Raw genomic sequence first — 18,012 nt, forward strand, 5'->3', positions numbered from 1 at the left:
AAGCACTATTGTTTGTGCCTTTATGGTTCAAGACTCCAAACTCGATGTTTGCGGATTATTCTGAGAGGTAGCTGCTGTCGGGGAGAGACAGAGACAAAGCTGTGTGTCACTGCATGCTGCAGGCCACCTCCCCTGGCCCTTGTGACAGCCCTTACACAGGCTGAATGAGAAGTGTTACAAGATGGTGTCCTCAGCATCCCACAAAGACCTGCTGGGGAAGGGGCCAGTGATCAGAAAGAAGCCATCAAAGGCTGCCACACCACCTCCCCCTCAGGTCAGGCAATGAGTCACTGAGGTGCTGGGCACAGCTGTATCAAAGGAGTTGACACCTCCAACAGCGGTGCTGGTGCTTGACCTGCTTCTCCAGTAAAAAGGAGACCCGCCAGCAGCTCCATTGGGACACAAATACTGCAGACAGGCTCTGGATGAGCAAGGATGGCTTTTAACCATGAATTGCCCTTTTTACCACTCATAAGTGTGTGAGGCAGTCTGCAGCCAGCTGCTGAGAAGACAGCCCAGGATGTTCCCTGTGTGGCTCCTGAGGTAACTCCTTGCTCACATTCTTGCCCCTGCAAGAAATGACTGGGGGATAGAAGCTCACCTCTGATCATGAGGCTTGGGAAGACTGTGTGCTGGGGCAGAGCACATGGAGGAGGGATGCTGGGAGCCTGTCCTGTGCTTCTTTCCCATGATTTAGCACAGCCCCCTGCTCTCTCTGTTTCATAAGCTCCTTATGGATCTGTTTTTACTATTCTAAACAGTCACTTTCCCATCCTTAAATAATTTCTATTTCACTCTATTTTAAAATTATTCTTTTTCCTTGCCACCATTTCCACATTTCCTTCGCTATGTTCCCAGTGGGTCTGACACTTCTACATTAATAGAAGACAGTGACCTGTGATAAAAATACATTTTTATGGAGCGCTTGGACAGGAAGCATTACAGGACCTGAGCAAGACATAAAAACACAATAAAGTATATGAAAATCCAGCTCCGATAGATTAATTGCCATGAAAACAGAAACAAGTGAGCAGACACCTTGGCAGACTCAATTTTTTGTACAGTATTCATGGAAGCAGGCAAGGGACAAATCTGTTGCAAAGTTATTTGGAATAGGGAAAATAGCAACTGAACAGAGTTGACACACTTGGACATTCTGCATTTTGTAAGCTAGAACAAAGAGATGGGATAGGAGCTAAAAACTCACTCATATAAGAGTTTATACAGCAGCAGTGGGTCTATTGGGCAGTGGAGTCCCAGTAACAGATCAGAAGACAAAGTTTGTCTTGACACCACCCAAAAATCTCCTGCTGAAGTGCAGGCCAGCAGTCTGCACACCAGCCATGATGGGGAGCAGTTGAGAGAGCAGGGGAGAAGGTGCTGGACAGAAGAACTGGCCTTGAGGTACAGCTTCAATTGCATTGATCTTCCAGCTCACACCTGAAATTGAAAGCACCACCCCAGTGTGCTTCCAGCTCTCCAGAGCACACTGAGGAACAGAAAAGGGTCTCTTCCACCAGCTCTGACTGAACATACCCTGGCCAGAGTACACTGAGCTACCCAGGAGAGAGGGTAAAGAAGCTATCCAGTACTAAACTGGAGAAATTAACTCTGACAAGCGTTCCCAAGTACAGGAAAATCCATACATGTTTGCAGCCATACTACTGAACAGTCCCAAGATCATACACTTCTTGACTGCTAACAATGATCAAGCTCCATGCATCTCCCTCCTTGCAGAGCCTTTTCTTCTGGGGCAGGAAATGCCTGCTCAGCCCTCAGGAGTTGGAGATCCTAGAAGACTCAGTGCAGGCAGCTGGCTTCTATGGTAGCAGTAGCAGCACAATCTTGGACCTTGAGAGCTTTTACTCCTGTGGGAAAAGCATAGGCTGAGATAAACTATTGACTGGGTATGCCTGTTTCTCCTTTTGGAAATTCAGCTGCCAGTGCCACAGAGCAACAGGAAAAATCAGATTCATTTCCACAGAGATTTTATCACCTCAGTCTTGGCATGGGAGAGGTATCTCCACCCAGCTGTGAGCAAGTGAGTGCATTTTGCTGGCTTTTTTTATATAATCAGAACAAATTCCTTGGAGATGACTCACAGGTTTTCAAGGGTGTCCAGAGAGATGTTAAGCAGCCTCAAGTGTAAATCAGTGACACACCTTGCTGAGAGGACTCCTGCTCACCAGCAGGCTCATTTCCCCTGCAGATACCAAGTAAGGGAAGGGGCTAGAAGGATATTACCCAACAGGCTCCCACAATCCACACACACATGTGTGGCATCTCCAGGCCCAGGACACTGCTGGTGTTTACATTTCCTCTGTAAAGACAGTGATGTTTTCAGGGTGGAGCTGGAGTGCTTCCCTGCAGCTGCTCTCTAAGCTTAAACACTGAAGATTTTCAGACATTCAGGCTGGAGGGACTTGGCAGTCATTGAAGAGATTTGAACTTCAGAAATAGAGGTTCTGCCCCACCAAAGCCTGGTCAAACCCCCTGGCAGGGGTTCCTACCTGGGATGTTCATTGTGGTGGAACAGTTGTATCCCATTGCAATTATTTCAGTACTGTGATGATGCTATATTAAGCAAATTAAGCTATGTAGATCTGTTCCATTCCCCTGCCCAGGAATGAACACTCCAGCCTCCGTGGGTCTGCAGGACCCATGCAGAGGACAAAGATGATACTTGCATAATTTCAAGGTATAGCCTGCTTTAGTGGCTCCTTTAGAGGCTGAAATGTAAAGGAGGGCCAGGAAGAACCAGGCCTGGACACAATCCCAGAGGTCCAAAGTAACACTGAGAAAAATCCTGTGGATGCTCTTGGACCTTTGAGTGTCAGTGCAGATGGAACAGACAAATCCTTGATGGAGCTTGGCTCTGGGTCAGTCTTCTTTCCCTAATACCAAGGGCAAGGTTTGACACAAGGTGCCAGTGCAGGCCAGCCTCCCAATTTGCAAGCTGCATGCAAGTCTTCCATCAAGCAGGTGCTTTCAGTCTAGAGTGAGGCAAATCTCTATTTCTGCATTCTTTGAAGGCAACTGCAGAAGACACATCACAGCTATTATGTCCTTCACCTTTCAACTTCACTCTCAGATGAGTAACAATTACCAGCTACTATTAATATTAAATAGGAGAGAAAGAAATGTGATCCTCTCTTTGCTCTTCACATTCCACAATATCACAAACAATTTGTTATATTGGGAGGGGCAGAGGCAGGAAGAGCATTAAATATTGATACTTGGGAACAGATGGCTTTTCTTGTACCAGGGCAGTGAAATGTAAGAGGAGCCCATGGATGAGGATGTGAGGATTAGATGGGCAGACATGTATCAGGTAACCAGCCTTCAAGTGGAACAGGAACCTTCTTCCTAGAACCAGCTCCACAGGGCTGCAGAGCTTTCAACACAGCCCCAGCTGCAGAAACAAATCCACTGACATCTGAATTACTGAGGCTTCACCAGAACTTTTCAACACTCCCTCACCTCTGTACAGAACATGCTGGACACGATGACTGATGGCTTCCAGAGAGCAGAGGCCTGGCAAATCAGGCACCAACTGCTCTCTCTAGGAGACTTCACTGGTTTCACACATTCATCCTCATCTAACTGTCCTGTGCCACACAATGTCTATTCCTGAGACCACATACAATGCTCAAGAGTGACCTCCCCCAGCCTTCCAGTGACCTTGGATCCCATTTAGGGTGCTGGCCTCCAAAATCAGAGATCCAAGTGATGTGGACCTGCAACTTCAACCAGAGACTCTGTTATCCAACTCTTTTTGCCAAATTTTCCTATTGATTTGTGTAAGGATGAAGAGCAAGAAGACTTCATTCTTGTCAGTTCCAATGGTGTCCTTGAGGACAGAGACACATACTGGGCTGTAAAACAAGCCTGCAAGGACACCTGCTGTGGGTGTCCCTATGTCTAAAAGCTGACTGTGGGACTGACATCCTTATGAGACAGGAGGAGCAACTGGGCAAGAGCGATTCTCCACCAAAGGCAGCTGATTCACTGAAAACTGTGACACCAAAAGCTTTTCCTGAAACTTCCTTGAAGAGTCTCTGTACTCACTGCTGGATTCAGGCATCTAGCTATTTTCACTCTGGCCTAGCCATCTCTTTGCTGAAAGAGTAAGGGACCAGCTGTACTGCCTCAGACCTGGGCCTGGGGAGCCCAGGGTGCTGTCTCTGGAAATGGTTATAAGCAGATGGTGATACTTCCTCTACTACTGCAAACATTATATTCCTTAGCTATTTTCCATTCAGGGATTTCATAAGCAGGACATCACCTCAATTCAATTCACTTCTTTGGACATACCCTTAAATCCTCAAATAGGCACTCATTTTCCCAGCAAGGACTAATTAAATACATGGTTACTCCACTGAGCAAAGCAGATTCTCTTGCCACCTCCACAGACCCAGAAGGTACCTCACGACCACAATGTCAAATCCCTTGGGTGTTGAGGACCTCCTTACAGCCTTTTTCTAAACTCTGTTCCCCTAGCCTCTGCTGAGAGCTTCATGCTTCAAAGTCTCATTACTCTGATAATTAGACACTCTTCTCATTTCTCAAGCTGACTAATCACCAATTTATAATTCCTCTCAGTCTGCCTAGGGTCATGCAGCCTGCAGCCTGTGAGAGTACTAAGACACGTACAGTCTTGTGATTTGGAAAAACACAACTTCCCAGCATCCCTCCTGGTCTGAATCAGTGGTAAAGTCCTTGAGGTGAACAAATGCCAGATGCCAGGAGAACAGCTACTGTCCATGAACAATACAACTTTTCACAGTGTCGAGTAGGATAGAGCAAGTTTCCCCACCCAGTGAAGAGGGAGAAGCAATCTTAGAAAGACCTGGGTCACATCTGTGCTGGGAAAAACGGAGCTCTCCCATAAAAGCAGCAAACCTTCCCACTATAGAAGCTTTGACCAGTGTCCAAGTTTACTCTAGTTTGGTGCAGGAAATGGACAGACCTGATGGTATCTATACTGCTGCATTATACCAATATGAGAGCTTTTGTTCCTCCAAAAATGCTGCTTGTCTCACTGTGATAGTAGCAGAAAATGTATTTAATGTGGATCTGTATTTAACGAGCAGTGTCCACAGAGCCCAGTGGTGTTTGCACCAGTGAGGTGCTGCTGAACAGTCAGCTGAGAGCTCAGGTACACAGGCTGATCTCACCTCCCCATGCTTCCCAGGGCCTGAGGAGGGGATCAGCTCACAAAAGAAGCCTATGGATTAGACAGCAATCCAGTGGATCAAAAAGCAGGAAAGGGCACATCTTTTCAACCCCAGAGCAGAACTGCTCCCTTTCACACTTCTTGAGTTAACATTTATGTGAATCCTTTCCCTGCCACTCAAAGAAGAAATTACATTATATACACATTCCAGAGAACCTTTCCCAGCAGTAATAACCATTTTTAACGTACATTGAGCCTGGGAGAATGTCTAGAATTTTACAAGCAAATGCATGAGTGGAGCTGTGTTTTGATCCACACGGGATAGCTGTCAGTTGACATCACAAACAGGCTCTGGAGTCGAGGTGGCCAGTGGGCTTGGGAGGAGGATGTGCTTGGCAGGAGCTCCCTACCTCTTTGATGGCAGACATCTTGATGTTCTCATAGTAGTGCAGGGGTGCATTGGGTGAACTCATGTCGTAGCCAAAGCCAGCTACTGCCACCTCATCACAGTTGTGCAGCGCCATGGTTATTGCTACGCTTCCCAAGGTGGGGATGTTCTGCGAGGAGAGAAAGCAGGAATGGAAGTCATTAGCAGGTTGCCATTTTTATAATCAAAAATTTCCTCTTATTGCCTCTGCTCATGGGGGCACTGCTGCTACTAAGCAGAAAATCAGGAATGTGGTATTTGGCTATATTCAACCTGCCAGCTTGCAGGGTTGATAGCCTCCCAACTTGTAAATAAATTAATGCAAATTGTCAGATTCCTCTTCCACAGCTTTGCTGTCCTGAGAACAGGGCAGCAGACAATCTGGAGGATGAATCACAGTGGATACATTAGCTTTCTGAAATTAAAACAGATGTAGACAGTGGATTCCAATGTTAATGCACATTACTGGCTTCCAGCTAGGCTAAGGTAAAATACTTATCCCAAACAGGTCACCATACAAGAGCAAAAGTAAGGAACAGCACAAACACCTTATTTCACTGACAGCAAATGCAGTTTAAGGTTGTTAAACACCTCTGGGAGATGGGGAGGAGACCAGGCAGTGTGTTCCAAGACCCCTTCCTTTCTCAGGGACACCTTGACAGTGGAGGGGCACTCTGGCCTGTGCCATTCCCTCAGAACCACACACTGGGAAAACAAGGAGCAGTGGGAAGCCAGTCAGAGATGGGTGGTACGATCCAGGGCACACCACAACTGTCCTTTCCCATCTCCTAACTTGCAATTTGCACTGATGTCCAGCCTTAGCCCTTCCCATTTCACTGGGCTCTGGCACTGTGACAGCTGTGCTGTACAGCTATAACTCCTCCTGTGTGTTCTGCTGGGACAGCAAAGTGTTCCCAGTGTAAAATCCTAGCTCACTGACTTTCCTAACTCCCCTTTAGACAGATAAATCCAGAGACAACATTGCCCCAGGGGCTAGGGAGAGGCTGAGAAATCCACCCACATCTTCATTTGTAGAGTATACAACACCAGCCATATAGGAAATATCACAAATTCAGAGGACATGCTCAGACAGTCACCAAGGGTGACAGCTCTTAACTGAGATGTAGAAAGCAGCTGCATTCTCATATTTTTCATTTACAATGGTTTACCCTGAATGCAAACTATTGTATGTTCAAAAAGGTTGGGAACAATGTTTTGAGGTTTTGCTTCTCATTCAAAGGAACTGGTTTTTGTCGGCACATGACCTTGCTCACTTCTGATTGCCTGACCAGTCTGAAGAAAAATGTTTTCCAAACAAAGATTCCTACCCATATCCCAGCTGAGATGTGCAGAGCTGGGACCACAACTCGTGTGCTATGTAGAACTCCCCTACAGTGCACTGGAATTATTCCAATCTGAAAACAAACAGGCAAAAACTACTTATGGCTAAATCAATGAGACATTAAGTTCAAACATGTGCAGCACAACAGTAACAGAGAACACCTGAAATGACAAGATCTTCCTACATCCTCCTGTTCCAGTTCTAGATGTTGGGAAAAGCAGCAGAGTAATTTTGTTCTCACCGTTTCATTACAATTGATACTCACAAAAATAATACTGTTTTTATTCTAGTTACTTTAGTTAACTGTTAATTCACTGGTAGCCAAAAAATATCAAGTAGGGGTTTCAAAAAAAAAATGGAAAAAGTTTATTAGGCAAGGATAAGAACATTGCCCCAAATTTCAAAATATCCAAGAACATCCTGTCTTTCCAGACATGACAGTATTAATTCTGATTTCTCAGCTTTATGTTTTGCATAGGAGATGACATTTGTATGTCACTGGAATTGCATCAGCTGGTAAGCAGACGTGCCACAAACCCCTTTCCCTCAGCAGAGCTGTAGTTACAGTGTCCAAAACACAGTGAGTAAATGGTTACATCCTTGAGACTGTGTCGTCATTGGGTGCATGATGGTGTTAACACCACCCACACTTGCACTGGGCCCATTCCCACGGTACTGCTCAAGGGATACGTGGGGTCTTTGCCTGGAGGGAATTTCACTGGCCAATTTAACATTTAAGAGCTAACTTTCTAATGTGAGTCTTGCAAACCACAGAGAATTAAACACATTACCCAACCTTATGGGAGGACTGCCAAACTTTCTTTCAGGCATACTCTTTTTGGAGAATAACAGTAGACAGAAATCGAAAGTGAACTTTTGTTTGGTCGCCAAATATCTGTCTGACTTTATTCTTTCTATAATATATCCAATTATATTTTTGGATAGATAGGAGGTAATTTTCTCATCTGCTTCTGTTCTTCAGTAGTTCCTGATATGCCAATATCTTAGTACCACCTGCTCTGCTCTCAAAAATTATTGAAATACTAGAGACTACCTACCTTCCTAACCTCTTGAACTGTAGTATATGTATCTGATTTGGCCTCTATAACTATCAGAAATTCACAGGATGTCCTTAGCAAAGTGTTTTGCATTACCTTAAAAATCACATCTGGAAACTGATGATCTGATGATAATTTCTTAATTATGCTTTATTGATGTTAGCACCCTCCAACACCTCAGTAGCTGTAGCTTAATATGTAGCTTCCCTTGAAGGCAGAATTGTGCATCCTGCAGTGGTGAGATGCAGCCCCAATCTCACGGCTGCAGTCAGAATCCTGTGGGCTAGAGAAGTGCCTCTTGAAAATACTGTCAAAATGATCACCCCTGCTATTCACTGAGGACAGTAACTATTAGGGCAGCACAGGGGTGCTTGCAGAACCCACCCATAATAAATGCTGCAGATGACAGCACCTGCCCAAGAGAAGAACAAAACGTGTGTGCACCCACATGTGCCCAGATCACATACACGTAACTGGGCACTTGCTCCAAAGTCCTTATATTCTTTAAAAAAGAAGTAACCATCAGAGGGATTAAACAGTAATGGAGGAATTAGACAGTCTTGAAGAAAATGGAGCCGCCTTGAACCAAACTATAAAAAAGGTATAATTGTTTATTAACTAAGTGTCATTAGTAAGTCAATACAGTACTTTAGTCTTCATTTGGTTTAAGCTACAGAAACTGAGTCCTCTTCTCCTATGGCAGCCTGCTGAGATTCTGCTACTCCTGCCACCAGTTGAAAATAAAGCACTGCCTCATGCCCAGCTTGTGGCATGGGAAAGACAATGCCTTGCAGGATCTAGGGACATATCCCAGGCTGTGCTGCAGAGAATGCAACAGAGCAGCACTCTAAGGTCCAAGGGAAAAGGCTTTCCCCTCCTTTCCTCTTAGCAAAGAAGTGGCAAATAAGAGGAGACACATTATTAGAGAGGAAGTGGCTATAACTACTCCCTGGCTGCATCTACAGAGCTTCCAAGCTCTCCTGATTGTGCATATAAATTCATTAGCTGCTAACCTCTAATCTGGACCTAATGGAACATATACAACCCATGGGGCAAACTGGGGGACAAGTGACTCCAAAAGAAGTTAGGTATCATGGACATGGCAGTGCCAAATCTGGCTTGCTATGCCCTGCACAATGTGTCAGTGCTATCTCTCCACACACACCCTTGTGCCATGCCCCAAAGACATACCAAATCAACCACCACACCTCCTGTGTTATGAAAATAAAACTCTCTCAAACAACTGAGCAGGCCTCTTGTTATTTGAGGCTTTTGCTAAGACAAAATCCCCCAAATTCTACCATCTTGCCTCAGGAATAATAATCTAGTGTTAGACCAGTCCAAAGCCTGTCTTCCTGCTCATGGCCCTCTGTGTGCTTGGGTGTTCCTGCATTACCAACCAGTGCTGCTTTCAGCCAAATGGTTGAAGAGCTACAGCCCCACAGCAGCCAGTGCCAAGGCAGGAGCCTCTTAGGATGCCTCCCAGCCACACAGAGACTGCCCAGTGCAGGTTAGACCTGGAAAGGTCCAACATGACCACGGCTGCAGATGTGGCCATGATGAGTCTCTGACCTGAACTGGTACCCAGCAAGAAGAGTGAGCTGGGAATGACAAAGCCCAGAAATCATTGGCAGCCCTCTCCCCTTGTCAGTTCTCTGCCACAATTGTTGAGCTTGGCCTTGCAAGCTGTATGTCAAAGGTTTCTGTGCAGGCTGGGGCCCATGGAGGTACCAGACTTAGCATCCCCTTCAGCACCCATAAACAACTACAAGAGCAACCTCACTGGATAATGTGTCCAGAACTGAAAGTCTACATTTTCAAACCTGGCCTGTTTGTCTAAGACCAAACATATGGAAAATGTAATATCCAACATAATGGTCCCCAGAGATCAGCCCTTTGCTTGGTCCCATTTGAGAGAACACAGCAGACTGACAGATGAGACAGGGATGAAGCTGAAAGGCCATGTGACAAACAGAAGCAGAAAACACAGCAGTGGTGAGTGACAGATCACCACAGCAGTGCTGGGCAAAGCCTGCCTGAGCCTCTGGAGCATGGCTTCTTCCAGGGGTACCTGTCCTCCATGGGTAAGGTGAGCACATGCATGGTGGATCCTGGTGAGAAAAGTGTAAAGGCAGGAGAGGCAAAGATTTCTGGTTTTGTGCTGAGTCAGGCACCACAGCAGTGCAGTGCAAACACAGCCAGTTTGCTCCACCAGGTCAGGGGACCAGAAATGCCTTTAGCAGTATAGACACAGGACAAGTTCTCCTAACTGCTCCTACACTGTTCTCTGCTGCTAGCAAGAAGACAAAAGACTTCACCTCAAGACATCTTCCATTCTGCCCCCTGAAGAGGCTTTTAAGACTGACTTCTACTCACATAAGGAAAGAAGTCAGTCAACAGAAATGAACACTGGAACTCCTCTGGACTCTGCTGAGGCTGACCATTACCTCGTGGGCTTGTGCTGAAGATCCAGTGCTGGTGACTGAACCAGGGCTGGAACTGCTCTTTGCTTGGTGCATGTGAAAAGCTCTTGCTGCTTTTCATTTCATGCCCGGGTCATTCCTGTGTCACTGCCTGCTGGACTGGAAGGAAATGACTGCTGTAAATCTGTTTTTAGAAATATTTGACTCCCTTAATATGTTAAATGAATTCCAGTTATTTATGGGATTTTACTTAGTTCAGGGCAAGACTTATTGGATTGTTCAGACTATTCAAATTGTTACCTTTTTCAATAAAAGGGTAAGTGTTACTGAAGAATAAACTCCCTACAAACAATAATGCACCTGGATATTCAAATTGGTTTGACTACTATATTAAATAATTTGAGAAAAAAATCAAAAAAATTGCTTACCTGGGAAAAATTCTTACCTTAGTTTTATCAGTCACAGACCTGATCACCTAATAGCAAAGAAGTTTTCAAAACAAAAGAAATCCAGAACAAAACTATAATAGTGAACAAACGTGAACTACCACTTTTGTTTCTTTATGTTTGCATTGGAACACACCCCAAACCTACCCTTTGTTTCCTTTAGCTAAAAAGGTGGAAATATGGCATAGAAAGCAATTTAGTATCATTCATTGTGAGTAGGCAAGTGCCTGGCATTCTGTGGAGCAGTCTCTGTCACAGGAGCACGCTGCTGCTCCTAGATCTACCTCCCATGCACAGAGACAGCTGCAATAGTGGCTTCAAAAGACACAGCAGAGCATCTCAGTGCCCTTCCTTCAGCTTCCCTGGCTATCCCTGGCTGTGAGTGGGACAGAGCCTGCAGGACTGGCTGTCTGCAACTGAGCAAAGGGAAGGACCAGCAGCTGGTGGCTGAAGACAGGACAGCCTAGCAGGCTCCCTTCTGCCACTTCCCTGCTGACTTCCTCAACACCTAGGCCCAGTCCAAGTATTTTTGACCACATCTAACCTGATGCACAAGCTCTGACTCACCATTTTCCATAGAACATATTCCTGTGCAGTGCAGGGAGTATTTCTAAAGGACATAAGGACTTAACAGAAGGCAAGCAAACGCATGACTTTAATATGCTCTACCTGCTCTGTGATAAGCACATACACATTTACCCCATGCTAAATGGGAGTTCATGGTCTGCTCTTCACTGAGAAGAAAACTCCCTTCAGTTCCTTGGCATCTCTCATGAGCAGGAGCAGGTGGCTGGGCTTGTACCAATAGGAGGCTGGTATGGAGCATTTACCTGCTCCCCAGCACCAGTTTGTTTGAGCATCCCTTCCCCAGCAACTCATGGACTGATTCACTGCAATGGCAATGGGTGGAACAGCCCAGCCCACAAAGCAGATGTGCTGCCTTGCAAACCCAAAGCTTTACAGTTTTTTTTTTTTACTTTTACAAACACTAAGTCTCTACATTTAACTGACTGCAGCTGCAGTGCCCCCTTACCTGTCCCTCTACCTGTCTTAGAAGATGCCATCAGGGTGCAAAAAAGGGAGAACCACATAACTGGAAAGGATTAAGTGGAACACTGTTCTGCTACTGCCATCCCCACCTCTCTTCTACTTCACAAACCCAACAGGTTCCAAGATACAGCCTTCACAAAGTCACAGTCCTGTAAGAACAGCCCAGGAGACGAAGTTTGCTGACACCTGGGCAGCTCATGAGAGAAAAGGTCATGATGATGAGACAAGGGAGCTGAAAATTGCCTAAGGAGCAAAGGATCCCCACTGGCACCTCCAGAAAGGCTGCCTGCCCACAGGAAAAAACATCTAAGAGCTACTAGAAGCTGTGGCCAGGACGTGCTAACGCTCCAGCTTCAGAGGTTAATCCCCGAGATGTCAACACTCTGCAGAGGTGCTAATCCATGGCTGGGTGCCTGAATCAGCCTGGTAACCTCCTGCACATGGCTCCTCCTTCACCAGCTTAGTGCTGAGGCTGGGTGAAGTCCAAAGAAGGACGCTTTATCTTTTTAGTTTACAGATTCAACCATTTCCAATACAGGAACAAACAAAAGGCTTAAAGCATTGGGTTAAATCATAAACAAATCCATGGATGCACAGCACCAGCACAGAGAGAGAAACAAACATTGCAGTCTGCACTGCAGTCCTCAGACTTCTGATAATTTCTGTCACCTGAAGTGTTCTCCTTTCTGCCTGACACCAGGCTCAGGGCTCCCAGAGGAGCCAGAAAGACACTGTTCCCATGGCTCTGAGGGCTACTGACTGGACAGGACAACTCACTACACAGCCAAAGGCAGCACAGCAGACACCTAGGGGTGTCTGTGCACCCAGCAGTGACACCTCTGAGATGATGCTCATGCTTGTCCCCCAGTAAACTGCCTGCAGTGTAAGGGGTGCTTATTGCAAGCTTGAACCACCAGCTGCAATACCAGTGATGTCTGGCTTCAAGCCAAAGATCTGTAAAAACAGAACTTCCACCTGAACAAAAATCACACTTGGCTAGTGAGAAAGCCAACCTTGCACCCACGCATCAACAATTATTTTCCACCAGAGATTGCTAGGAGCTTGAAGTTTGTTCTATATGATCAGCTTAACCCATGAAGCAGAAGTCCACATACAGTATGGAACAGCTCTCCTACTCTTAAGACTCCAGCAGGACTGAAGAAAACTTCTAAAAAGCTTTACCAGTCCCAGAAAGAAATCACTATTCATTGTGGGTGTGAGTTTTGCTCCTTGCTGAGGCTTTTGGCTACCACTGTCACGAGTGCAATCAAAATGCACATCTAAGTTGTACCCCATTATTATACTCCAGGATCATCTGGCCCAAATTATATTATCAAAGCAGAGGATGTTACTACATTCACCCTTTATTGAATCCTGGGAAAAACGCTTTGAGATCAGCCCCAAACTATTTCACTAGCTCTGCTCAACCTTGCTGGAAAAGCCCCAAATTACAAAGTTAATTGGCAGCACATTGTTACCATATGTGGTGTACAAGAGAAGCACTGAAGTTTATTTAGACATCAGAACCAAAGGAGAGTGGAATATTACTGCTCTTTATGAGGATTTTGTGTTGGCCTTGATTATGAAGGCATCCCCAGCCTTGATCCTCCAGTGTGCAGCCTGCCCAACACAGCACAGCACGCTGCAGCATGGGGGCACCCGTCTGCCTCCAGCCCCATTTCCCAGGAGAAACTCTGGATACACTGCTTGCTGTGCTTTTGCTTACTGGTCCTCAGCATTTTCCTTTTGCCTGTTCATATGCTTCTCTCTTGAGCAAAGTTTTCCAGGCTGTTTCTCATTGTGGAAGCACAACCCCAACCCAAGCAGCCGTGCAGCTGCTGGGTCACACCGATGTGGAACAATCCTCCTTGCTGCCCCACTCCTCTGGCTGGATCACTCACAAATCTTCAGTGAGAGCTGGATTCTTGGTCTACAGGCTCTGATTTCCACTCCTCCCATTTAAAATCTGAGCAAAAAATGTAGCAAAATTTTATCACCAGAGCCTTACTCAGACTCTTCCCTCTTTACCCTGACAGCAATAGCTCCTGTTGGAACCTTTGCATTTAACAAAGCTCTAAACTTTGCAGTGGTGCAGCAGAATTCACTGAAGTGTGAAGCCCCAGCAGTTCCATGACAGCAGTCCATAGCTGATGTTTGCAGTAAAATTGTAGCCACAGGCCAGAAACTCTCTCTCTGTTTTGAGATGCTGACAGAATCCCTGAATCAGTGTCCTTGCACAGACTGCCCAGGCTATAGTGACATCTCAGCCCCACACAGGCACCTGCAGAGCTCTTGTTGTCCCATCTGGTGGAATAAACTACAATTCACACAGTCTACTAGGGGTCAGAGGCAAACACTTCTTGACTTAAACAACCATAAACTATTTTTTTAAATGCTCAAATAGACTTTTGTGAAGTGAAACATCAGGTTTCAATTAAGATGCCTTCATTTCCCAATCTGATGTGTGTTAAACAACCTATCAAAACCTCATAAACTTCAGCTCATAGCATTTTCATTTCCGGATTCTCTCTTCTCCTTTCAGTTTAAGCAATAACTTGTGTATTAAAATAACGTGTTTAAAAATAAAAATAAATTGGGGAAAAAAAAAAGTATGATTATTTTTGTCCTTTATTGGGATAGCACTCCTGATTTTATGGAAGACACATCAAGACCACATTGTTCTAAGGGTAAGTTCTGGAGAATGCAGAGAGATGAAGTAAGTTAATTCCTAGCTGACTGGAATATTTGCAATAAGATCCCTTCAGTGCACAGAAGAAAAATCCAGAGTTCCCAGAATCCCATGACAGCTCCTGAACACAGCAGTGCATTTTTCAAAAGGCCCATTCCATGTGGCCGAATCTGTCTGCACATCTTGCATTTTGCATTTCGAGAAGGAAATGTCTAATCTTGAGGCACCCACCCATCTGACTTGCACAAAACAAAAGTTTCTAATATTCCAGAAGTCTTCATGACACAGTTAGAGCACGGAAAATGAGGCACTATTCTGTGTAGTCCAAATCCCTGCTGTGACATAGCAAATCTCCTGCACTGACAGCAGTGGAAGGACAATGCCAGGGGCAGACCAAGCAGACCTTGTCCAGCAAAAGTGCTTCTCTCTGGGTTTGTCAGCTGTGCTAATGTGCCCAAAAATGTCACGTGTGGTCTCTATCAACAACTATATCACATGTGTACACGAGCAACTTACCCACCCAAGTAATACTTACTCTAATGGTTGATATATTACGTAGAGCAAATATAAATAGGTTCTGAGGACAGTGTTGCAATGTGAGATAATCCAGAAAACCCAAGCCACCACCTACTCCAACACTAACATTCCAAAAAGCTGTACTGGGAGTGAGAGGTACAAGAATGAGCATTAAGGAATTTTGTTCATAAATATGAGCTAAAACTGTCATTTGCATTGTTTTCTTTTGTGAGTTTTTACGTACAAAACTTGTTGGGATAAGACCAGAATTTCTTACCAAGGGCCTCATAAAGCAAACCTTTACCCTCTTCTACTCTCAGTCTGGGGTGCAGCTGCACAGTGGCTTTCAAGGCACTGCTGTGTTGATGTTCCCCCCCAAAATCCTTGGATCAGGAAGGTTCTTGCCTGGGTCTGAAGAATTTTGAGAGCTGTCACTGTAACAGAGCCAAAGTCCTTCCCTTTCAATATCCAACAGTGGAGGCCCAAAGGAAAAATAACAGTGTAAGCATCCTCTGCTGCTTGGTCTCACATCCTTCTCTGAGGTTTTGCTCCCTTTGCTTCATACCTACCCCTCTGCCCATCAGGCCATTGTTGAAAGGCAGTCCAATGAAGCTGAAAGCTGCCTCCTGGATGAAGTAGGGATTCAGGATACGTATCTCATGAGGTTCCCTTGGGACACGGGTTGCCACTGACTTCCAAAAGCCATCAGACGCACTCTGGTAACAAAAACAGAAACAAAAATTTAGAAGAAAGATAAAACAACAAACAGAATTATATACAAAATATAGCAGATATATTTTATTTTAAAATTATATTATAATGCACTACTGCAGCAGTTCCCATTGTCTCTGCTCACTGCCACAGGGCAGTATTATGACACTGTAGGGGACCTGTGTCTCTTGGAGATGTGGCAGCAGCATGGACTGATGCAGTTGAGCCAGTCTGGATAGTAACTGGGAGGAAGACAGACAGGCTAGGCCTTCAGCATGAACTACCCCCTTCCTGGTGCCATCTTTTCACTCCTATTCACTTCAGCTGTTTTGACCCATGGATTAAGCATTCCAGCACATCCTGTGATCACTCTCACCTGCCTCCAAGGAGATACACCATTGGATAGCAAATGCTTTTAAGAACATTCAAAAAGAAAATAATTACTGTGCAGCCCTACTTGCAGTGTGAGCTACATGCTTCCCACTTTTTCCTAGATTTGTCCTCCCCTGTTAGGTTTTATGTGAATTAAGCTGTAAGCTCACACAGATATCATCTTGTCTTGTTAACAGTCATGAACATTCATAGTACAAGGGAAGAGACAACTAAGTATGTCTATTATTTTTATCAAATTCAAGTTTTCACTCTGCACACATGGAAGAACAGTGGCCTTGATGTGTGCTGCACTCCTTGCCTGGGGTGGGGCTGGTGCCACTCTGCCACATGGCTTCCCATCCTTGCTCACTGATGGCTTTGCATCATTGCTTCCCATCATTGACACCTTTCCAGGTGTCAGCAGGCACAGCACAGAGTGCCCCCAAAATAACCAGAGGCTCTGTGTTTGCAGGACTTAGGGAACAATTGCGTTCCAACGTTCCACTTCTGTTTGGGTTAATTCAGAGCAAGGCACAGGGAAGATGGAAGGAATTTTAATCTGCTGACCAGCCTCTTGGGCAGGATAACCTGATTGAACATCTCCTTCTTGAAGCATTGAGCCATCTTCCCTGAGATCTCCATGACAAGAAACAGACACTACACTACATAAAAAGGATATACTCTGGAATTGATTATATGCACCAGTTTTGGGTTGCTTGCAGCTTAGCAGTGACTTTACAGCTGCTCTCAAGGCACTGATGAAAATGTTGATTATCCACTGAAAATCCTCAGGAGCTTCCTCTGCCCAGTGGTGATCACCCCTGTAATTACGGACTGGAATTCTGCCTCAGCCAATGCCTGCTGCATTTCACACGCTCCTTGTCCTGTGCCCAGCTCCTGTGAACTCACACCACGTGTTGCTAAACACCTTACAGAGTGTTTTTCATGGAACAATCCCATGGATATCTTTAGCTGCTGAATTTCATACCCTGAAATTGAAACTTTGGCAGATGGCTCATACTACAAAAGGCATTAGCAGAGCAAACCTGAGGAGGGTGCACACTGTCATCCAAACCAACACTCTAAGAAAGCCAAATCCCATTGCTATCTGTGCCTCCTCAAAACTGCCCAAACATAATATACTTTTGACAACTGGGGCAAGCATCCCATGGCTTTAAGTTCACATTTCATCAATGGCCAAGTGCCCTTGGGGCCCTAAATGGAAAAAATTCTTAATTATCACTCATCATAGCTCTTTCATCATAGTAGAATTAGAAAGAATGCCTGGTGTCAAAGTAGTCTAACACTTTCTATTATAATAAGACATTTTCAGCCACTGAGTGATCCCAGCATTAAAAAAAAAACCAGAAAAAAGCCCTTTACAAATATTAATAAAGTACAGCATCCATTTGACCAAGGGATTTGAGGGATTTGGTATGCCAGCTGGGTTTTGCCTCCTTGTGAAAATTCATTAAAAATTGGATAAATATTAAACCTTTGGAATTTCCTAAGGGCATACGTAAAGTAGAGGCCTTTCAGTTCCAGGAAAGGAGGTGGGGAGAAAAAATGGTCACAGACTCCACTTGCATTAAGCATGCTCCAAGTCTCACAAAAATGAAGATGATAAACAAAAATCATGAACAGCTACTCATTCAGTGAAACCATCTTATCATGGGCTTAAGCAGGCACACCCTGGAAAAATAGTGTGTGACCTTGAAACTAAAATAAATTTGTAAGTTCACTTATGATTTCACATATGCCTCTAAATATGGCATTGCCCAAAGTTTGTGAACAATTCAAAC

The 18,012-nt window shown here is 45.0% G+C and overlaps 1 protein-coding gene across 9 annotated transcripts in view; it reads right to left on the bottom strand.

Annotated features, from left to right (window-relative positions):
• ST3GAL3 (ST3 beta-galactoside alpha-2,3-sialyltransferase 3) overlaps positions 1-18,012 on the bottom strand; it is a 186,110-nt gene that overhangs the window by 10,934 nt on the left and 157,164 nt on the right. For 8 of the 9 annotated variants that reach the window (XM_085585744.1, XM_085585749.1, XM_085585746.1 and 5 more), the window contains 2 exons: positions 15,697-15,843; positions 5,587-5,733 (listed from right to left, as the gene is read on the bottom strand). In XM_085585744.1, coding sequence (XP_085441870.1) covers positions 5,587-5,733; positions 15,697-15,843 — 294 coding nt within the window. Of the gene's footprint in view, positions 1-5,586; positions 5,734-10,450; positions 10,586-15,696; positions 15,844-18,012 lie in introns of those variants that run through there. The other variant, XR_014956868.1, reaches the window with a different exon arrangement.

This window comes from Lonchura striata, chromosome 8 (genome assembly GCF_050655825.1).
Source record: "Lonchura striata isolate lonStrDom1 chromosome 8, ASM5065582v1, whole genome shotgun sequence".
NCBI lineage: Eukaryota > Metazoa > Chordata > Aves > Passeriformes > Estrildidae > Lonchura > Lonchura striata.